The sequence below is a fragment of the Penicillium manginii genome, assembly GCF_028828005.1.
Source record: "Penicillium manginii strain IBT 31320 chromosome Unknown utg000001l:1.0-3466041.0:1.0-3467806.0, whole genome shotgun sequence".
NCBI classification, from domain to species: domain Eukaryota; kingdom Fungi; phylum Ascomycota; class Eurotiomycetes; order Eurotiales; family Aspergillaceae; genus Penicillium; species Penicillium manginii.
The window spans coordinates 2,430,474-2,452,340 of NW_026643102.1; the positions used below are offsets into that span (position 1 = coordinate 2,430,474).

A 21,867-nucleotide genomic window follows, 5' to 3' on the forward strand; every position below is an offset into this window, starting at 1 on the left:
TAATAAAACAGGAAAGAGAGATCCGACAGGAAAGATCGCCTAAGAATGGCCCGATTCGAAGGATCAAACCCCAGCATAGCTAGCGATTCAAACGAAGCCGACGGATACTCAACACTGTTGGCAAGATCAACAATAGTACCTCTGGAAAATCAAAATGCGGCTCTCGATAAATCTTCGCATACTGAAAAGGAAATGAGGTTATATGGTCATGTTCATTTTTCAGAGTACTCATTTCTCCAGCTTTCTTCATCCGCTGGCTTGGGGACTGAGGATATGAACTATCTGGCAACCAAAGGGTGCTTGCAGGTCCCTGCACAGCCAGCACTAGATGACCTAGTGCGCATGTACTTTATGCATGTGCATCCATATTCCCCGATATTGGACGAAGCAAGCTTCTGGAGATCATATCGCCGAGGCCCCTCAAGCGATGAAAGGCCTATGTCGCTCTTTGTATTTCAGGCACTACTATTTGTGTGCTGTACAGTAAGTTGTGCGGAATGATTGAGAATCTTGGATAACGCTCATCAAACAAGTACGTCGAACTAGATATTGTGAGAAAGTGTGGATTTCCAAGCAAACTGGCTGCTAGAAATGAGTTCTATACTCGAGCCAAGGTAATCGCGAGTATCCAACATCCTCTCGCGGCGGTTTTATCATAACTAATACTTTTAGTTGCTACTGGACCTGGGTGGCGAATATCAGGAGTTGGACAAGGCCAGAGGAGCCCTGCTACTTTCATATCAAGCTTCATCCGATAATCCTCAGATTGGAAGCCTCATGCTAGGAGCTGCTATACAAAACTGCACGATCGCCGATAAAACAGCCTCCACGTCACACGTGGCCATGAAAAACCCACTTATTAAGCGTGTATGGTGGTCAATTGTCCTGCGAGACGGATTTATCTCGCTTGCATTCCGACGCAATACCCAGATAAACTGGTCGGATCTTAATCTGAAAGCAAGATTTTTGGATGAGAGCGATCTTGAAGACGAAATAGAAAATTCGGAAGTCTATGACGGAACGGTAAAACGATTCCTTATCAAGATGTTTGAGAGACAATGCCAGTTGGCTGTTATAGTGATTGAGATGATGTCTGCATTCTTTCCACAACAGGACCGTTGCAGCTATGAGTCTATTGATGACATCACGAGGGCTATGAAAGAAATAGAGGATGTCAAAGATGCCTTGTCTTTCTGGGAACGAACAAGTTACGAAGTCCTATCCCCAAGACAACACGCGTGGCCATATGCAGTCACAAATTTCACCAATATGACTCGTGCATACTACTTGTCAGTATTTACCTTAACGTCCTTCGAATTCAGTTATTTCGCTAACAACATGAGCTTTAGCACTGCCGAGATCCACTTGATACACTGCGAAGCATTTATCCTGGAATCAAATAGGTCAATTGCCACAGATGACGTTATAATGCGGATGAGAGACTCGGCGCGGAATCTCAAGGTCGCAGTTACTGAAGTACATCGAGTTTTGGCGTACATGAGTGATAGCCGGAACAAGGAAACTATCCCATTAAGCATGTCTGTTTCTCCCGCAAATACCCTCTTGGTCTACAAATACTCATACCTATGTCTCATATAGGCTCGCTCTTATGGCATGGCCTCTGACTATGGCTGCCATTGATGTGAACCTAGCACAGACAACCGAAGATAATATAAGACGGACGCAGCAGATGACTTGTCTCGGTGAAATCTACCAGTATTTGACCGGTGTTGCTGATGTCACAAGTTTTGTCACTGCAGGGGCGAAGCAGATCTTACTTCTTGCAAATATGGCTGTGCAGCAACTCTTGATTCGAGGTAAAATGGCAAGACCGCCATCAGCGTTGACCAACAGGATTCGTGACGGCAGCCCCCTTGAGTGGGAGAGAAGCCTTGAAGGTGATCAGAAGAATGATCTGCGTGATTGGGTGGACATTTTCAATCAGTATCCCGAAGTCTACCTATTGATATCCAAATCCACTGACTATGCCTTGTCTTGTGGTCGCTTACCGGATCAAGATAAGTTACCCGAATGCCTTCGATCCGCAAATTCTTTCGGTGCTATGGATCTTAGACTACCATGGCTAAATGGTCTCACTATTGACGAGGGAATAAGAAACCGACAGCCAATATCACGCAATGAATTGAGCACAGAGCAACTTCAATCATTTCAGAACGCTCTATCTGAGAAATCTCTACCTATCCCTTTCAAAGGCGTACTAAATTTCCGATCAAGTGTAATGGGAGACGAGGGGTTTCAATCAGGCGATAGCCCAAGGGAGCTACACGGCTTATTGAACACTATTGAAGAATGTCTACCGAGTGATTTTCTGGCACCAACAGTGCCCGAAAGCAAGTATTTTGAATCCATCGACAATCCGAGTCATTCCACCCAATCGCAAAAGAACAGCCTTAGCCCCAGGGAAGCCAATTCTTCAGAAGTATTTCAAACGTCACTTTTGGATCCGGATTATTGGGGCGGATTTGGACAATTAGACCTCCGTGGCGCATATCTTGAACCTGAATTATGGTCTAGTTTTTGAACAATGGGGATCGAAAGGAGGCACTTGAAGAATAACAAATTTTCCTTGGCCTGGTGTCGAATACAGTGAGCAGAAATTTGATTAAAAGATGCTTTAAATGCAAGAACTTGGATACTATTCTTTTCATTAAAAAATTAATTTCGAAGGTCATAATGTGATCTCGAGGAAATAAATGATAGAGACGCTGGAACAACTTCTACCTCTGAATACTCTGGATATGTATCAAGAGTGAAAGAGCCCATCTAATCTATACATTATTGCGCCCTCAAATATTTTCCCATGATAGGAAAAATTGGGGCAAACTTTGACGAATTCTACCAGAATCCATAGTTGCCCTCACGGTCGAGGGCAAATGAAAAATTGAAAGCCCAGCGATTGTCTTCCTATCGTGGCTCGAATGGTCAACCAACGTGTGCCGTGTTGAATACTAGTAGGTTTCGATAAGTGATATCATTTTTCTTTCTGTGAGATCTGAAGCTGCTCCAGCTTTCTGAGTGCCTGGTAGATCTTGGAAACTCCTTGCCATGTGTAGTCTGTGCTTTGTCAACACCAGGTTAGAATAGGGACCAGGAAAGGGATACATACAGCAACCGATGACCATCCAGATAAAGTTGAAAAAGAAATAATAAAACCAGAAGTAATATCTTTCCGGTCGGCAATACTCAATATCCAGCAGACTAGTAGCGTAATAAAGAACATCACCGTAGACTTGGCCTACCGATATGACAATTTGTAAAGGATACCGTAGAGGGTGTTGCGCAAGGATACAGTATGCGATGAAGAATGCCAACGGACCCCAGCAGAACTGAAGAGAAAGGAGTATTAGCAATGGTCTCAACTCGCTTTGAGGAATGAAATTACCGCAGTCACAGCCTCCATAGAGACCAAGAACGCGTCGGAGGTCAAGTAACGAGAATCAGAAAGAGAGTATTCTTTCCACAATTGGTCGAATAAACTTTGACCACTAGCCAATCCTACATGGTTGACAACAAAATGCGCTTCGAAAAATAGATGAATCCATCCCGCTATAATTTGTTAGACACATTGCCATCGGCTTTGTTCGAAGTGGCAGGGGTGAACTTACTTAGACACATCCAAGTAAACGCCACTCGGTCCGCCAAACTTGATCTCGGTCGCAGACGAGAAAACAAAAAGGCAGCTGTGCCCGAAACAGCCACCCAAAAAACTCCAAAGCGAGCAATGAGTGAAATTACCGAGTCCTCGTTCGCGACATAATGAGGCAGACTGATTGAGGGCGGATAATAACTGTGGGAAACGAGGACGGTGTCCGCCATTATACACGTAACTTAGTACTAGTATAAAAAAGGGGGTCTGTATAGATCAGAAGAGCCGAGAGCTAATGAGATTGATTCAAATATAAGCAACTTATCGACCTGTTAAGTATGTGTAGAAAGGTTCATCTGTTCGGCCAAGACATTCGGAATCCGCGGGGCCCGATGGCTGCCTGCGGAACTAGGGGAAACCGAATCAGGCCACAACAGAACAATACTATGTACTACCAGTAGACCGACAACCAGCAGATTGGTTCGGGCTCGGATTCAGTGAAACCTCAAACCCGCACTGCGGGTACGGGTCTGGTAACTAGTTAAACCTGTTACCCATCTATGCAGGTACCCGCAGCCAAAAGCCATGGGTATACCGCAGGATTGCTACATAATTCTTATATGTCAAATAACAATTAACTCGCCGGTACACCGAAAACTCACTTAAGCCTTACACATTGTGCAAGTCGAAAATTGTCATCCTTTTAAACCCTGTGGATCAAAGTTGGGTGAAATGCAGGTTTGGGGCACAGGCACGGGTCCGAGGTCGAAACCCACACCACGGGTATACCGAGAAGTAGCAAGAACGTCTGTGGCTGAGGTGGCTGAAGCTCTGGAGTGGACTGGATTAACGGAAGGTAAGATCAAGAGATGTGGAGCTACTGATGATCATCCTCCAAGGTTGTATGTGAGCGGCGTCTGAATCGAACTTAGCGGCTACGACAATACGAGAAATGTGAGTCAGAGTGATTGAGCAAGATGACATTAAAATTGACATATATTCCTCAATCTTTAGCCACGAGGATCTACTTATAATCTACGTATTCTATTTTACCAATTTCACCCGAAAGAAAGAAAAGAGCGAAAACGAAATTTGGCGCAGCTACAACACATCATCACAGGCAGCACAATGGCAAAAGATCATTCTTCAACCCATCCCTACCGTGCAATACGCGCATCGTTTACAGCCAAAACTATAACTGTCTACCAAGCATATCCTCCAGAAATTTCCAATCCGGCAGTTGAAGCACAAAAGTTTAAACCGCCATTCTCCCGAACCAGGATGACGTGGATCAAGCCCTCTTTTTTATGGATGGCATACCGCAGTGGATGGGCAACAAAACAGCGTCAAGAGCGCGTGTTGGCTATCGAAATCACACGCGAAGGGTTTGAATGGGCACTGGAGCACTCATGTATGAGCCACTGGGATACAAAGAGCGAAAAGACTGCCATGGACAAGAAACAATGGCAGGAAAAGCTCCATGATAGTCCCGTCCGCATCCAATGGGACCCAGAGAGAGACTTTGAATTCAGGCCCCTAGGATATCGCTCTATTCAGATTGGACTTGGACCTGAGGCTGTGGCGCGGTATATTGATGATTGGATTGTTTCTATTACGGATGTCACGGACCTGATGCACAAAACCAGAGATCATGTTGATGAGGGGAATCTTGAGGCTGCGAAAAAGCTTTTGCCAACCGAGGAGACGTACTCAGTATCGGCTGAGTTAATGGAGATTTTACAGGCTTCATGCTGATATGGGTATTTAACTTAACCTTATTTACATATGAATTAGAATGATTGCTTCCATGTATGCTAGGTAGCCACTCTGTTGTGTCTTCTATATCTAAACCCCAGCACTTTCGAGACTTAGTACATCCATGGATGTTGGGTAATAGGATCATTCATCCAAATCGAAAATCTTCCCAGGATTCAACAACCAGCATGGATCTAAGGAACGCTTGACACTCCGCATAATTTCAATAGTTTCCTCTCCGACCTCTTTCCGTAGCGAGTCCTTCTTACCCAGGCCGACTCCATGCTCACCCTAGGGGAAAAAGTTAGTCAAAATCATGTTGAGAGACAGGATGTACCCATACCGTGCAAGAGCCCTCCATCTCAAGGGCACGATCAACCATGTCATATACCACTTTCTCTACCCTTTCTTTCTCCGCTGGATCATTGCGATCATACATGATGCTTGCATGGAAATTTCCATCACCAATATGACCCAAAATGCTAGCAAATAAACCAAGGTCGTCAAGTTCTTTCTTGGAAATTTCTGTACCGGTCAGCGACACATTGAATATAGCAGAATAGTCAAGCATAACATACCGATAATATCAGGAAGACGAGAGATCGGCACGGCCACATCGGTCGACCAAACCTCAGAACCCTCTTTGCGAAGAGCCATCATACTCCAAAGCGACTGTTTACGCGCAGACCAAAGATCATGAGCCTCTTTCTCGTCCTTGGCAAACTGGAATCCTTGCGCATTGTTGTTTTGGGCCAGTTCCCTTGTCAAGTTGATATTATCTTCAACTCCAGCCGAGGTCCCGGAAAACTTGAAGAACAGGGTAGGGGAGACGCTCCATGTTCGGCCCGTTCCACCAGCACGGTTGATAACATCCATCTGAACATCATCCAAGATTTCCATACACTGGACCTGAATACCTCTCCGAATGAGCTGTTGCGCCGTCGAGGCACAGTCACGAATAGTCGAGAATGCCACTACGCCAACACGGGTTTGCTCAGGGATAGGCGCCAGTTTGAGAGTCGCTTCCGTCACTATTCCCAGCGTGCCCTCCGAGCCGACAAGTAGGCCTGTGAGGTTATACCCGGCCGAAGTCTTGCGAGGGCGCCGGCGGGTTTTGATGACTCGGCCATCGGCTAAGACGACAGTCAAATTGATAACCCAATCTTTCATGGTACCGTATCGCACAGCATTTGTTCCACTGCAGTTTGTACTGATCATACCGCCGATCATAGCCGAAGGGCCGGGATCAACGGGGAAGAATAGGCCCGTTCCCTTAATCTGCTCGTTCAGATCCATCCAGCCGATCGAGGGCTGAACCACAATGTCCATATCATCTTCGTGGATGTCAAGGATCTTGTTCATCATTGCGAAATCAATGGTCATGCCGCCGAACGGGGCGGAGAAGTTGGCTTCCAGGCTCGACCCGCCAGAGAAGGGGATCATGGGCATGCGGTATTTGTGGCAGACCTTGACGATTTTCACGACATCTTCGGTTGTCTCGGGGTAGGCGATGGCGGAGGGCAGACGGTCTGCGTTCAGACTGGACCACTCGGAATAGCCGTGTCGATGGAGGTCATCTTCATCAGTGGAGATGGTGTCTTCGCCCAGCATGGCTCGTAACTCGGAGATAGCCTGCGATTGTCAGTCATTGAAGTGCAGCTTCCAAGTGAATCCTAGCGCACCTTTTCGAAATCTTTCACCGAGCCATATTGAGGTTTTGTGGGAGTTTGGGGAGTTTGGCTGTAGGTAGCGTAGCCGTATCCTAGCCCTGCAGCGGATGCAGCGATCGTAAGGGCCCGAATTGGTGTCCAGGAGGACGCCTTAGGTGATGATTGAGACCTAAACTTTGTATATTCTTGCTTTTGCTCTTCCTTGCCAGCACCACCGCTTGAACTGTTCATTCGAAGGCTCGTGGTTCTGGCCCAGCCGGCAGGTTGGGGAACGCGGGGGCGGCCGCACTGGGGAATGCGGGGAGTGGAGATCCCCCGTAGAAGAAGGTGCCGCATGGTGATAGAGGTAGGGCTAGAGGTAGGGATATCGACAACGAGGAAGTGGGAGGTTCCGAAAGACAATTGAGATTCGCAGAGGCACAAAATACTCCGAATTGCTAGAATGAAAAATTCCCACTATTCCGATATTCCGGGGCAAAGATAGAGCGACTTGGATTTCCCCCGCTCGACTCGGACTTCGGCCGAGAAGGACCATTTCCGCTAGCGTGGGGGTAATGGGGGTGTATGGGAGATGGGGGTATCGGAGGGATTCAATAACTGCGACGGAGTATTTAGCACTAGCCCGATTACGTTGCCTACAGATCTGGTTTTTTCTAAGACTGTCCCTTAACATCAGCCAGGCCGATCAAGCATATTGACTCATATGTACAAAATAAACACCCACCATGGAAGCTGGATGTCTTGCATCACCAGAAACAAAATTATTAACAAAGAAAAGACTCAATTCCACACGAGCTCATTGCGGTGCCGACTTATCATCTGACCCCGAGAACGCTGTACTGGTAAAAATGAAGTCCCGCGAAAACTCCATATCCAAATCCAAATCCAAGTCGTGAAGACAATTATCCTCGAAATTATCGGTCGGTGCAACCATAGGCGGGTTATTCTTTGCGACATTGGCAGTCGGAGACTTGCTCGGACTATTGAGATCAGCTTCGCCCAAAGGTTTGCGAGTCAACCGTCTTGCAGACTCCGAGATATGGGGGCTCGACTTGGATATCGGAAGACCCTGTGGTCGGGGTTGAGGCTGCGATGGATGCGAAAGGCGATTTCCTCGAGGTCTTTTAGAAGTGCGTTCGTTTAAATTCGAAGTCATGGACTCGAAGGATTCTACCAATTGTGAATCTTCGTCGTTGTATGTATCGAGGTGGTGTGCTGCTGGTTTAGATTGCTTCACGCTCCTTGGCTGTTGGAATTTAGGCTCCGTCTGCTGTGCTGGCTGTGCTGAAAAGCCCATGACTCCCATCAAACGACCAATATGTTGCTGGGCCTCGGAAAATTCTCTGGCCTTAGCTTCTCGTTCATCTCGCATGGATTGAACCTATACAAAAAGTCAGCGGGGGCCCGAATTTCTTAAAATACTCTTGGAAGCTGTAGAATGGAGGGCTCTGTGTTACACACCTTCTTCTCCAGCTGCTGCATGCGCTTGTCCTTTGCCTGGATCTTCTTTGTGGCCTCGCACACGCTATCCTTCATCTCGCGATGCAGGCGTGTATTTTCTTCTTTCAGCTTTGTGGCCTGCCATGGCTTTGTTAGAAAAAGATCGAGAGCGAAGTAATTTTTGCGAGACGTACCTCTGCTGTGATATCAGAGATTTCAACCTCATGCTTTTGTCTCATCGCCTCCCTCTCCGATCTCAATGTTTCTTCGGCTTCTTGTAGCGAGTTATGCAGCCTCTCAACTTCTTGGGTATGTTCGACCCTCTGCAGACACCAACTGTTAGCGTACCCATTAGGTTTGAGGGCCAGTATAGGCTAACCATAGTCTTCATATTCTCCGACTCCATTTGAAGGTCCTTATTCGCCGCCAAGAGACGTTGAATTTCGCCCTCCTTCTCAAAACATAGATTCCTATGTTGTTCTAATCCTTCCTTGTGCTCCTCGACATCACGTTGTAAAGATGCAACTGTTTCCGATGAATATGCCTTTTCTTGCATCCCGGCATCGAGTGACTGACGCATCTTTTCGTTATCAGACTGGAGACGATGCAGCTTCTCCTGTAGTTCTTCTAGCTGATCGTCCTTCTCTGTTGAAGTAGCCATTAAATCAAGTTCCCGTGATCGAGCTCTTTCTTTTTCCAAATGAAGATTCCCTTCGGAGTGAAGCATTTGCTCCTGGAGCCCGTCGTTTGCGGAGATGAGCGAGGCAGACAGCTCTTCTATGCGATTGTATGCGCTTTCGGCTTGCTTTTCCAGATGAGCCATCTCTTGGCGGAGATCGGACATCGCCTGCGCAGATTGCCTGCTAGCGTGTTCGAGGTTGTCATTTTCGCGCCGGAGCTGCTCCACCTCAAGCATATGTTTATTCCGGTCTTCCTCGGCAGAACGCAGGGGGCCTTCAACATCATAGCAGCGTCGTTCCATATCAAAACAAATATCCTCGACCTTTTGCAGCATAGAATCATTCGCCACCCTGGAATTCTGCATGAAGGTATCAGTGAGTTGAGACCGCCAATCTCGATTCGGGTGCTGCTGCGATGAGAATTCTCGACGATCACGGAGGAGTAGAGAGCTACGGAATTTGCTTGGCTCCGCATTAGCGAAAAAAACACGTTTCGAGTGGCATTTGCACGCGTCCAATGAAGGACTTGATAATATCGATGTCTCTGCCGTTCCCGTTTTGAGATAACGCGGCCGCAAAATACATCTCAAAAAGGTTTCGCAGGATCTTATTCTGCAACGCAGTGTAGGCGCAGTAGCAAATTTCTGAGCCCTCGCACTGGGCTTGGTTGGTTTTGGACGGGAATTGGCCGAAAAGACTGGCGATAGTCTCTTTTGTAGACGTTGAGCTTAAGAAGGAGGATATAACCTGCTGGGACTCGGCTTGCTGGAAGCTTGAAAGTAATAGATTTGCGACATGCAGATTAGACAAGGATCCACGGTTCATATTGTTGTCCTTTACGGCATCGACAGTGAATCGGAGGAGCTCATAAATGATGGACTCATCGCAAGTCTAGTATTGTTAGTTATGCCTTGAAGAAGTTAAAAAAAAGCATACTCACAGCCAGGGACTGTGTCAGGCGAATCACTAGGTGAGATTCCATAGTGGTCAGAGCTACTCGGCTATCTCTAGAGATGAGAAGCCGTAGCCCCAGGTTGCGAATTTGAGGGGGAAAGTTTGCAACCGGACAAATGGACAACAAGAAGGTCAAGCCCTGTTATCACAAAGTTAGATTCAAGTCAGGCAAGAAATACACACGGTTTAAGGATCCATACCATGAGCTGAACTTCCCGATTCAATCCATCTCGGACCACTTTATCGCACAGTTTGGCAACCTTCGACGAGCCACTCGCAACCCAGGCATTCTTCTGGCTAGTGTCAATTTGATCAACTATGGATATGGCGAGGCGGATGCTCTCTGCGGCTTGGGAGGGAGTGAGGGAGCCGCTACTTGAAGAGCAGGCTAGGATGACTCGCAACACAACCAAATCCAAGGTTTTCTGCCCGCGTTTAGGCCCGAAGAAATGCTGAATGTTTAGAAGCCAGTTCGGTGGCTCTGATCCGTGTTGTTTAGAGGGGCTTTGATGTTCTGACTGGGTCGATGCGATGCGGGAAAATGTAGCGAGGCTCATGAGGATGCCCATATGGTCTTCCATGTTGCGGAGGGTTTTGGTAAATTCAAACTGCAAGCTGGCCATTATGTCATCGGAAACAAGACCACGGGGGGGCATTTAAAGCTCCCATTATCGTGTACAGAGGGGCCACAGTCTCTGCGCAAGGGTTGCCTGCCATGTCTGAAACCAACTTCGTGATGAAGCTGGGAAGGCGACCGGGTGGAACCATGGTAGATGGAAGAGGTGATGAGAGTAAAGCAACGCATGCCGTAGTGTACTAGTAGGGTCAGCTTATCGTTCCCAGGGACTAGGTTGATGTCACCTACGTCCGACTCCCCAGAATCCACGGCCTTCTGAAGGAAAGTGTCCAATGCAATCGGATGGCGATTCAGCAACGCATCTCGGAAGAAAGTGGTCATAGCTATTGCAAGTTAATTCCAGGCGCTGATATGTATTTCTTGTAGATCATAAGCTCACCAAATGTGGAGAGTAATCGCAAAGCAACTCGCGATCGCGACAGGCTTTCCACCAGGACATCCGCTAACAGGCCCACTTGGCACGGTTTTTGCAGAGACCATATTTTGAACTTCGATGTATCTAGATTTTGTGCCAAATTGTATAGATCCTAGATGCAGTATTAGTGTCCAGTCAGACACGGCAAGATGCTGCTATGACGTACCTGGAGCGAAGGCACATAAGGGGCGGTAGTGATGCGCTCAATCTCACGAACAAGTCGCGTAAGATCCTCGGCCATGGTGAAAACCGTGCTACCTGGTACACTCCTCACCGGCAGGTTTAATGGTCAGAGGTGGTCCCTTCAACCCGGTTCAAGTTATGTTGAGAAGAGAAGCAGAAGTGTGTACGGCGGCCGTTGCCCCTGCAACCGGGCGGTCAATGGATAGAGCCACTCACAACCTTTAGGAACTTGTTTCCGATCTATATCTTTTTGCACTAACTAGTTACCACAATTCATACTACAGTAGTCTATGGTAAAATTCAGATAGATTGGATTGAATCAGTGACCCAGAAGTTACTATTAATGCGATGTGACTCTTAAGTATCAACATGCGCACACTGCTTACATGGTATCCGGTTTGTGCATGATCGCGTTTGCTGGACCCCTTTCAATTGAGTATCAACCAGACAGGAAGTACTCTCCTTAATATTTCTCTTTTTGTTAAAAATCTCAATAGTTGTAGTTCCTGGGGAATACCGAATTGAGCATATCGCCAAACGACTGCCTTGAAGTTGATATAGTGAAAACCATGTGATTAGCGGACCACTCCTTCCCTTCAGTCACCTACTTCACTTCACCTTCTTCACCTTCTTCGCCTCCTTCGCCTTCTTCGCCTTACTCCATCACTCACTTGTCTCCTCCCCCCTCTCGTGCTCTAAGCAATCTCTTGAAAAGCCTTCCTGCTCGTCCACTCATTCTCGACTCACCTGGTGACCAAAATTGCCCTTGACCCCATTTACTGCTGCCCACTCTTGTCACTCGTATCTCTGCGGACAAGTGTTTGAATCATGGCAAATGAGACAGAAATCGCCCAGGGGGTGCATATGGTGTCCTTCCCGCAAGATATGTCCACATGGCGGATCTGGGAATCGTTGGCTCTCAACGTGTTCAACATCCCCGAAGGCACGAACACATTTGTCCTCTGGGATTCTTTCAAGAAGGAGGGCAATATTACCAGTATAGACATATTTGATAAGAGACTGGGCGATCGTCATAGCAAAGGCCGTATCCGCTTCAGGTTTGTTTCTATTTATACTCATATCGCTGATCGTATAGTATAGCATCCCACTGACTTCATGACTCTGCAGACCCCCTCCCTCATCCGAATTCTGGGCCACGGGCTCTTACATTATCAAACTCCGGAACAGATCCGAGGTAACCGTTCGCCTCGAACTCAAGACCAATGATCAACAAGGTTTCATGGATAGTCCCGTACGCCCTGGAGTGAGATATCCTTCGTTTATGGTAAGTGAACTCGATTCAAAAGTATCCATTATTGCTTCGCCGTATTAATTGGTCAATTTAGGATTTTTCTGTCATGAAGTTCGACGTATGCGTCTTGAATGGAAAAAATACCTTTCACGTCATGCACGCTTTCAAATATTCTCTAAGAGGCTCCATCGACATCCGCCGACGCGAACTATCTGTCAGTTTCACTGCCAACATTCGTGATAACAGAATGTACCTCGGCCCTTCTCCAAATCCAGAAGAAGAGGAGAGTCTCTTCCAACTGAGGGTGAAATTCAACCAGCTCGATAAGCTTTGGGCATCCCATGATCCCGAATCCAAGGTTATCTCTTTTCTCGCTATTTTAGAGCACCCAGCCCTCTTTTTCCGTCGGCTCAAAAACGTGGAGCCTACCTTTCAATCCGAAACAACGTGGAAAGAATTTGATGCGTGGCCTCGGCAGACTGCTTTGGTACACAATCCCGAATCACTTGCTAACCAGAGACTCATCACCAATCTTTACCGCTCCGGTCAAATTGTTGATATCGGTAAGTAATTCCAACCTTTTCTACAATGTGACAATTCTCAGCTTCCTTCTTCTCTAGGTCGGTGGAATGTCTTCCGGGTTACCTTGTCTTCCGAGACAGTCGAAAAGGGTGTTTTTACACTTTTACACGACATTTTAGGCGATCATAATGTTCCGGTACAGAATGATTGCCCCTATAAAGAAAGTTTCCAGAGACCCAAGCTGGTCTGGGACTGGATCAACCATTCGCCTCAGAATACAACCACACCGCAATCTACGCTTGGCAATCTAACAGATCGGGCATATGTTCCTTTGGAATTCGCTGTTCGTTATCAATTAGAAGTTTGCATCTCAAATGGATGGCTTTCGGAATTTTGCATGACTCGAGAATTTGTTGTCAAATTACGAGATCTCGGAGAAAAGAACGCTCGAAGACTGTTGGAGCATGTCGACACGGAAAGAACCACTTACCTGGATCCCATGAAGATTTTCAACATCAAAGTCTACAAGGGAGTCAGTGATGCAAAGATCCCTTCCTACTGTTCCTTTATGCGAAGTGCTCAAGTCACTCCGACTACAATCTACTACAACACCCCCACGGTTGATACCTCGAATCGAATCATTCGCCGCTACATCGAACATGTGGACAATTTCCTCCGCGTCCGATTTACGGATGAGAAAAGCATCGGTAGAATATTTTCTACCGTGGGGGATTCCCAGGATGAGATTTACACCCGAGTCAAGAGAACTATGGCGAATGGAATCACGGTCGGTGATCGTCATTATGAATTTCTCGCATTCAGCAACTCTCAGTTCCGTGACCACGGCGCGTACTTCTTCGCACCGACTCCGCATCTGAATGCAGCGCAGATTCGGGCCTGGATGGGCAAGCTTAGCCATATCAGGAATATAGCAAAGTATGCTGCAAGGTTGGGTCAGAGCTTCTCTACCACTCGTGCATTCGGGAGTTGCAAAGCCGATATTCGAGAAATCGAAGATATTTCCCGGAATGGCCGCGTGTTCTCTGACGGAGTAGGGAAGATCTCCAAGTTCTTGGTCTCCATGGTTGCGGAGGAGCTGAATCTCAAGAGCCCGGATGGTGAATTACCCTCTGCCTTCCAATTCCGACTTGGTGGGTGCAAGGGTCTGCTTGTCATTTCTTCAGATCCTGGTCACTCTGAGATTCATATTCGACCGAGCCAACTGAAATTCGAAAGTCCTCATGTCAAGTTAGAGATTATTCGCTCTTCACGACCCTCGGTCGCAACCCTGAATCGGCAATTGATTCTTGTGCTTGCTTCTCGAGGGATTGCTGACCGAGTGTTCCACAAAAAGCTCAAGCAGCACCTCGAGATATTTGAAGAGGCCATGATGAACGATGAAAAGGCCACTGGTATGCTTCGGAAATACATCGATCCGGAACAAATGACTCTCACCCTCGCCCAGATGATAGACTATGGCTTCAGACGAACAGAAGAGCCATTTGTCTATTCGATGCTCGCCCTATGGAAGACCTGGCATCTCAAAAATCTCAAAGAGAAAGCCAAAATCGTGATTGAACAAGGCACATGTGTTTTCGGCTGTATTGATGAGACTGGTTTCCTCAAAGGCTATCTTCATTGCAGAGCATCAAATGAAGAAGAATCTCTGCCACAGATTTTCATACAAGTCTCTCAGCCCGAGAAAAGAGGTTGGTCTCGGAAGGTTATCACAGGCCTCTGCATCGTCGCTCGAAATCCTTCACTTCACCCAGGGGACATTCGGGTTGTTTTAGCGGTCGATGTGCCAGAGCTGAGGCATCTACGAGATGTTGTCGTATTTCCACAGACTGGTGATCTAGATGTTCCCGGCATGTGTTCCGGCGGGGACTTGGACGGCGATGACTATGTCGTGATCTGGGACCAGGACTTGATTCCATCTAAGCGGAGTTGGTTCGAGCTTCCAATGCGACAAAATCCGAAGAAAGCCCCAGATCTTGACCGGGACGTGACCGTGGATGAAGTGACCTCATTTTTTGTCACGTACATGAAAAACAATATCCTGCCGTCGGTAGCGAGAGCTCATTTAGCATGGGCTGATATTCTTCCCGATGGTATTCGTGATGATAAATGCGTTCGTCTGGCCCGACTTCACTCCGATGCTGTCGATTACAACAAGACCGGAGGTGCTGCAGTGATGACCCGTGATCTTGTTCCCCTAAGGTGGCCACACTTTATGGATAGGAAGAGTAACCTTTCAAAGAGAGATTACCACTCCACGAAGATCCTCGGTCAGCTCTACGATGCAGTCGAGAATGTCAATTTCGTTCCTCATCTCACCATGCCATTTGACTCTCGGATTCTGGATTGCAAGCCCGAACTGAAAGAGTTGAGCGAAGGTCTCCTGGACTATGCGAGAAGTTTGAAAGAAGACTACGACTCGGCCGTGCGCCGGGTAATGGCCCAATACGAAATCCCGACTGAATTCGAGGTGTGGTCCTCCTGGGTCATTACCCACAACGGCTCGGCCAACAACTACAATATCTCCGAGAAAGTCGGCGGACTCGCAGACCGTCTTCGAAGTGGTTTCCGCCAGCACTGTTACGAAAAGATGGGCGGCCGTTTTCTTGAGGCGCTCGCACCTTTGATAGTGGCGATGTACCGCGTCACTCATGAAGACCTCATGACTACTCAAGAAATCACCCCGTACGATGATGAATCCGATTATGATGAATCCGAGCACATGGACTCCGGTGCGGCCAAGACTTCTCTCATCAGCTTCCCCTGGATGTTCTCCGAGTACCTGGGCAAAATTGCCCAGCGGCATTATGATCTTGACGCCATCACCACATTCGCTGCCAACAAAGCAGACCGACCCGCGGGCAAGATATACACGCAGGAAGAGGCGATGCGACTTACTGCTGATTTGATAATTGAGCAAGGGTCGGGAGGGCCAAAGGTTGAAACCCTTGAGTGTGAAAACGATATGGTTGAGGAGGTATTGGAAGACGAATTCATTGCGAAGCCATCGGCTCTAGATAAACTGATCGATATTATGGGAGAGTGAGGGTATTTTCGGCTTGTTCGGTTCCGAGGTTTCTTTCTTCTTCAGTTGCATTTTACTCTCACAGTTCAAGGGATTTCTCCTAAAGTAGTGCAGATTTAGAAAGTCTAATAGTATCCATGTTCCAAGATATTTTTTCTTCCTTTTTTTTTCCAGCTAAGTATTCAAGCTTTACCTGGGTATCGCCAGGAAGCTCTCCCGCATAGAGTATTTCCAACACCATGACATGAAATAACAAAAGTTGTCAAAAAGGCAGGATTAATATCGCATGAAGGGCTTTTCAAAGTCATTCAAGAAAAACCAGATCACCAATCCAGCCCCTCATCCCCTTTTTTCTCCAATAAATCAGCGACGGGTCCCAAAACTCCTCTTGTGTGACTCAATCGAGCCACATCTCGAGTACGAGAGTAAAAAACCGGGCAGTCAATGCTGTTGCACGCAATTGTGTCACCACAAGGAACCCCCATGCAAGAGCGACAAACCGCCTCAAGGTCAACGACCCGTTTCTCAGCACGCTGTAATCGCGAAACGACATCCAGAAGTGAGATATGCGGACGAGAAAGACAACCTGCGCAGAGCGGCACAGCTGCATCTAGCAACTTCTCTCGGCAAATAATACACGAGGAAGAGCGCATGTATGATTCAAGGGTCTTTTTCATGGCACCGGATTGCATACCCGGCCGTGGCACAGTCGAGGCTGTATTATCCACGCGCCGAATACGCCGGACTTTGGGCATTTCGTCGTACCATTGCCGGACATTCGCGCCGACAAGGTTGAAGATTCGCTCCAGGGGCGGGATGAGGTTTTTGGTAATGTAGTAATCTGTATCAAGTTCAAGCTGCGCATCGTGTAGCAGCGTTTCGGGCGCAACGCAGCGGTCAATGAGCCTAGACCCAGGTGCGCCGGTAACGACGACATATGGCACACGCTCGCCATACTGCGGTTCTAAACGGGGATCCTCGAGCATGCGTTTCGTGCTAATCATTGCGCCGGCGGGCATTGTTCCACGTTCACTATATGTGCCCAATTTCACTTCGCGGGCGAAACAGAAATCCTGTATCGAAACACGGCCCTGCATGATTTTACTGCACTGGCGCTGGAAGTAGGACTTCACTTGGCTGAGGTCTGCGGTTCGGAAGAGAAGTTTCAAGGCTTTCTCTTCTATCTTTTGTTCGGCGGGAGTGCCGTCTCGACGAACAGTTTCGATGCCCTTGGCGTCGAATTCTGGCTCGGTTTGGGCGCGATGCTCATATTTGAACCCGACGTAGCGTTTCTTCGCTAGCAGTACACACGGGTGGTAGACCTTTTCGAATTTGAGCTTCACGGGTCGAGGGTTCATTTCGGTTACTGCTTGTGCAATTTCCTCGCCGATATCGAAGGCTTGGTCGCGGGTTCGACCTTTGAGGTAGACGAACAGACTGTCTGTGTCGCCGTAGACAACCTCGGCGCCCCATCGTTCGATTGAGTGAATGAAAGCGATGGCTTTCTCAAGTGTTTCCCGCCCTGACTGCACGATGCTGTCTGCTATCTCAGAGCAGGGCATTCGGCCAGAGTACGAGGCGGAGGTGTATCCGTATGTGACATTCGCAATCAACTTGAGAGCCAGTTGCCGATTGTTGAGAAGACGTTGCAGGATTTTGTCGTGTTTGTCAGCCTTCATACCAGTCTTCACCATCACGCGGGTTTCGAGGATCTCCGTAAGCATTTTAGCTAAGAGTGACTTGCGCACTTCTTGCTTTGCGTACATCATACCGTTTGGGGCAATGTTAATCTTGTCTTTCAAAAGCTCGAGGAGACGGGGTTGTCGCTTGTAATCTAGAAATCCCATCTTGTCCCGACCACGCCAGGATGCTGCTCTCCCCAGGAATGTCGAGTAACAGTAGTTATAGGCAATCATTATGCTAGGGTAGAGAGACTGGAAATCGAGAACCAGAAGGGGGCTAGTGTAGAAGTCACTTTGTGGCTCCATAACCAGTGGTAGGCATTCAAGCGCATTCTGTTGTCCAACCTGCTGTTTGCTCGGGGACACAAGCAGAAAATTCTCCGGCTTGGCAATTCGAAACATCAAGGACTCAACTTTGAACTGAGAGCCGCGAGAGAAGACCGAGTAAAAGTCAATGCCGATGAGCCTAGCTTGTTCACTGAGTCGAGGAATAAGCTCATTGGCCTCGAGAATTTCTAGGTTCATCTGCACCCGAGAAGTGAAATAGTCTACGAGTTTGTAAACCTGACGAGGCTGTCCGCTCTGGTACCATTGGGTGAGATCCCGGTGGGAGTAGTGCGGTATCCGGCGGTGCAGTAAGTGAAAAACAACGTTCTCCATGGTATACTGCAACAGGTTCATCTCGCCTTTCATGGCACGCCATATATTTATCATGTGTCGGCCGGTCATTCGGATAGAAGAAGCATGTTCGAAGCCCCAGCGGTCATCCTCTTTCCCGAATTTTCCGTTGGCTTGCGATTTGACCCTAGACAACTCCTCGCAGAGATCGAAATCGTACTTTTTTCGCGCGCGTTCGATCACATAGCCCCAAGAACCGTTGTGTACTTCATATCCCGTGATGATATCAGGATCAAGATCACGAACAATATCAACCAATCTGTTAATCATATCCAGTTCTGTTGACTCATGCTCTAGTTCGACTCGTAACGCTTTGGAGATCTTAGCTACGGGGGGTTCCCCTTCGCCTTGGTATATCATGCCAACATGGACGCCAGGAATGTGACTGTTAACCTCGATGTCATCATCTTCAGACTGTATGCACCAAAATATGCAGGAGATTTCATCCTCCTCGGGGTTAGCCGAGAGAGCTCCACGGGTGTTGACATGAACTTCCAAACTCATAGTGCTCATATACTGCGCCTGGTGCTCCACGCTTGTCTTTGCTTTCTGTGAATTTTTGAATTCCAGTGGTTTTTGGGTCGGCCCTTCGATCTGCGACAAGGCATCCACCTTTGTCTCAATTCTCGATGGAATTGGCTTTTCAGGTGCGGAGTTTGTCACGGTATTCGCTTGGGTACTTTCAAACCATTCGATCACTTCAGAACGACTAGGAGGCACTGCTGCAAACTCCCAAACTCTAGCAGTGCAAGACTCTCGCATCTGCTGGTCGGCTCTTTCTTGGCGCTCGCGATCGAAGGAACCGGTGCATTGCTCACCAAACATCGCAGGTGAGTTTCCTGTCGGATCAAACTCAGGGAGGAAAGGTATTGTGTCGCTTTCGAGTCGAAATTCCCGGCCAGCACATTCCCGGGGTCTTTCAGGCACATCTGATTCTTCAGAATAGTATGCTTTCTGATAGACAACAGATGGCCTGCCATAGTCATTCAGAGTTTTGGAGACCTCAGTCGAGCTTGGGCCTGCAAACTTGAAAATCGCCAACGCACTATCGGGCGAAAATGCAAATGAATGATGGATATTTTCTTTGAGTGCTGCGATATGCGGATCGAGTGCGGTTGGTTCCACAATTGTCGAAGAGGATGGAAGAACTGAAGAGCCACCAAGCGCATTAATCTGTCCTGATGTACTCGTAGTTGATCCCGAGGGAAAAGAACTTGGCATTTGCTGAGATAGTCTATTCTCCTTTGAATGCTGTGAGTCGTCTTGACTAAAACGTAAGATGGTCAAGGGATCATTGGGATCCTTGACCACTGGAAACTTCAACCTGCTGTCTGACATGTGTTGCTTCACCCGGATGGTCTTCTGTGACGAGGACGACTTGGGGTCTGACGCTGGTGGCTCGAATTGTAGACATGAGCTTTTGCTCACGGTTTCTCTATCCCCTACCTCCCCAGTTTCTCTGGTGATTTCTGACTGATGTGGGCCAGAGTCATCCTCCACAAAGAACCTCGGCTTTTTGAGGGGTGGTTTATAAGAGCCAAAGGCGCCATCGATAGAGTGCTTGAGGGATAAGCCTCCTGGGCGATCTTCGCTGGGCTCTCCTTCAAATTCAACATCTGGCCTGGGTAATTCGCCGTGCTGTTTGTCTTCCAATGCCACATTCAGAGGATCTATTTCACCAGACGAACGGAAGGGCAGATTGGTTGAGAGTTCATCAAAAACACCGTCATAGAAACTTTCATCCGCCGGGTGGTTTGCAACAGCATTATTTTCTTGGCCGTGAATATCCTCTAGTGCTCCATCTGAGTGGTCGAGATCAAAAAGAAAGCTGTCATCAACTTGAGAGGATAATGCAAGGCTTTCATCAACAGAAACCGTGACTGACTCGTCGGGTACCTGCGGGTGGTTATACATTGTAAAGCTGACAATTTTGTCCGGATAAAAGTCTTCAACGCTGCTCAATGAGGTCTTGACATTCTTTTCATATTGGTTTGTGTCCAAAAACTCCTCAAACGATGTATTCTTCTCCTCAGCGTCCTCCTTCTCGGCCAGGGCGATTTGTCGAGCCATCTCATGAAATTCATCTTCGTGAACCCAGCCAGCTCTGGACTGGTCCCTTGAATTAGCAGACATCGAGATGAGCTCATCTGGAGCAAACGGCGTATTTCCGGGGTTAACGATTCCCATTCTTTTCTTGCGTCGCCGCGTCTCATCTTCCCATAACCCGGCCACACTCGGGACTAGTCGCTCATCGATGACGGCCGGTCGGAGCATTTCCGTAAAATCATGGTGAAGAGGGCGCTCCTTGACATGAGATCGATTCAAAATATCTTGGACACAAACATCCACTTCCAGCGCGCAGTGGCTTTGTTTCTGAAGGGCTGGCCCGTCAAGTATACTTTCTGGGTCGATCGTTCGATCATGCCACCGGTGGTTCAAGTTATTCATTTCCAGATACTCTGGCACTGGTGAGCGAAACCTGACTATACTGCAGTCCATATAGTTGCAGCCGGACAAATTGTAATCGCACATCCATTGAGGAACGTACCCCAGGTGACTTTCGTAGGGCTGTAGGGGCCGCTTCATGACAGCCCCTTGGTGCAGAAGATCGGCAAGTCGACCCTTGTAAGTTGGGTTGAGGAGATAGATTTTAAGAAAGAATCGGTATCCGACATGGTAGCCATAGAAGGGAGTTCCCTTGACCAAGGTGATGTGCGCCACGAAAGCAGTCTTCCTGTCGTAGGCGTTTCGGCGAAAACTGACGGCTAAGGCATGATCTATGGAGAGATGCAGTGTTTGAATAGCGGAGCTTACTATAATTTCAAATTAGCTGGCTACTCGTAGGGTGCTCTAACGGGCGTCTATGTACATACCCGCATCGGGCGCCAAAGACCCATTGTATTCGATGTAGAGATATGGGAATGCGCCATGAACATGTACACAGACCCGTTGACCTGTTTCAGTAGCTCCAAAGACTCTGATAACAGGCACCCTAGGCCTATAATCTTTTTCAAAGACGCCATCTCGAATAGGCAGTTGAGGATCAAGTTCCGACGCGATCGCCTGATAATGGTCGATGCAGTTGAGGCGCACGCGAAAGGGCTCCATCAAGCTGGGTAGACTCAACCATGAGCCTCGGTGTCATCGCGCTGAGTTTCTGCTGGAGCATTGCATTGAGGAAAGGTTGAAATGCCGCCAGGGTTAAAGAATTCACGCGCGCCATTTGTGAGTGGATCAAGGCATGCGGCGCGTGCATTGCATCAGCGGAACGCCAAGTCATGTGATATCTGATCTTGACGGCCCAGCCACTTTTTCGACCTCGCCTCATCTTCCCCGGAATCCATGTTCC

At 47.9% G+C, this 21,867-nt stretch overlaps 7 protein-coding genes across 7 annotated transcripts; 3 read left to right on the forward strand and 4 right to left on the reverse strand.

Annotated features, from left to right (window-relative positions):
• Positions 1-45: 45 nt before the first annotated feature.
• Positions 46-2,542, forward strand: N7533_000876 (fungal specific transcription factor domain-containing protein; the record flags this gene model as incomplete). The annotated part of the gene is made up of 3 exons (XM_057097526.1): positions 46-483; positions 673-1,538; positions 1,600-2,542. 3 exons carry the CDS (start codon positions 46-48, stop codon positions 2,540-2,542), a joined length of 2,247 nt encoding a protein of 748 aa, XP_056966019.1.
• A 450-nt stretch (positions 2,543-2,992) lies between these two features.
• On the reverse strand, positions 2,993-3,837 carry N7533_000877 (EXPERA domain-containing protein; the record flags this gene model as incomplete). Its single annotated transcript, XM_057097527.1, has 4 exons — positions 2,993-3,075; positions 3,128-3,347; positions 3,404-3,567; positions 3,627-3,837. The coding sequence occupies 4 exons, from the start codon at positions 3,835-3,837 to the stop codon at positions 2,993-2,995; spliced, it is 678 nt and encodes a 225-aa protein (XP_056966020.1).
• An 898-nt stretch (positions 3,838-4,735) lies between these two features.
• On the forward strand, positions 4,736-5,362 carry N7533_000878 (DUF4291 domain-containing protein; the record flags this gene model as incomplete). The annotated part of the gene is made up of 1 exon (XM_057097528.1): positions 4,736-5,362. One exon carries the CDS (start codon positions 4,736-4,738, stop codon positions 5,360-5,362), a length of 627 nt encoding a protein of 208 aa, XP_056966021.1.
• A 144-nt stretch (positions 5,363-5,506) lies between these two features.
• On the reverse strand, positions 5,507-7,263 carry N7533_000879 (FAD-binding oxidoreductase; the record flags this gene model as incomplete). The annotated part of the gene is made up of 4 exons (XM_057097529.1): positions 5,507-5,653; positions 5,706-5,887; positions 5,941-6,994; positions 7,045-7,263. The coding sequence occupies 4 exons, from the start codon at positions 7,261-7,263 to the stop codon at positions 5,507-5,509; spliced, it is 1,602 nt and encodes a 533-aa protein (XP_056966022.1).
• A 565-nt stretch (positions 7,264-7,828) lies between these two features.
• On the reverse strand, positions 7,829-11,399 carry N7533_000880 (uncharacterized protein; the record flags this gene model as incomplete). The annotated part of the gene is made up of 11 exons (XM_057097530.1): positions 7,829-8,413; positions 8,494-8,610; positions 8,667-8,795; positions 8,852-9,614; positions 9,679-10,043; positions 10,093-10,245; positions 10,307-10,721; positions 10,786-10,922; positions 10,972-11,066; positions 11,123-11,270; positions 11,325-11,399. 11 exons carry the CDS (start codon positions 11,397-11,399, stop codon positions 7,829-7,831), a joined length of 2,982 nt encoding a protein of 993 aa, XP_056966023.1.
• Positions 11,400-12,169: 770 nt separating this feature from the next.
• N7533_000881 (RNA dependent RNA polymerase) lies at positions 12,170-16,179 on the forward strand (the record flags this gene model as incomplete). The annotated part of the gene is made up of 4 exons (XM_057097531.1): positions 12,170-12,399; positions 12,470-12,626; positions 12,688-13,156; positions 13,214-16,179. The coding sequence occupies 4 exons, from the start codon at positions 12,170-12,172 to the stop codon at positions 16,177-16,179; spliced, it is 3,822 nt and encodes a 1,273-aa protein (XP_056966024.1).
• Positions 16,180-16,481: 302 nt separating this feature from the next.
• N7533_000882 (DNA-directed DNA polymerase zeta catalytic subunit REV3) lies at positions 16,482-21,626 on the reverse strand (the record flags this gene model as incomplete). Its single annotated transcript, XM_057097532.1, has 2 exons — positions 16,482-21,331; positions 21,392-21,626. The coding sequence occupies 2 exons, from the start codon at positions 21,624-21,626 to the stop codon at positions 16,482-16,484; spliced, it is 5,085 nt and encodes a 1,694-aa protein (XP_056966025.1).
• Between the last annotated feature and the right edge of the window lie 241 nt (positions 21,627-21,867).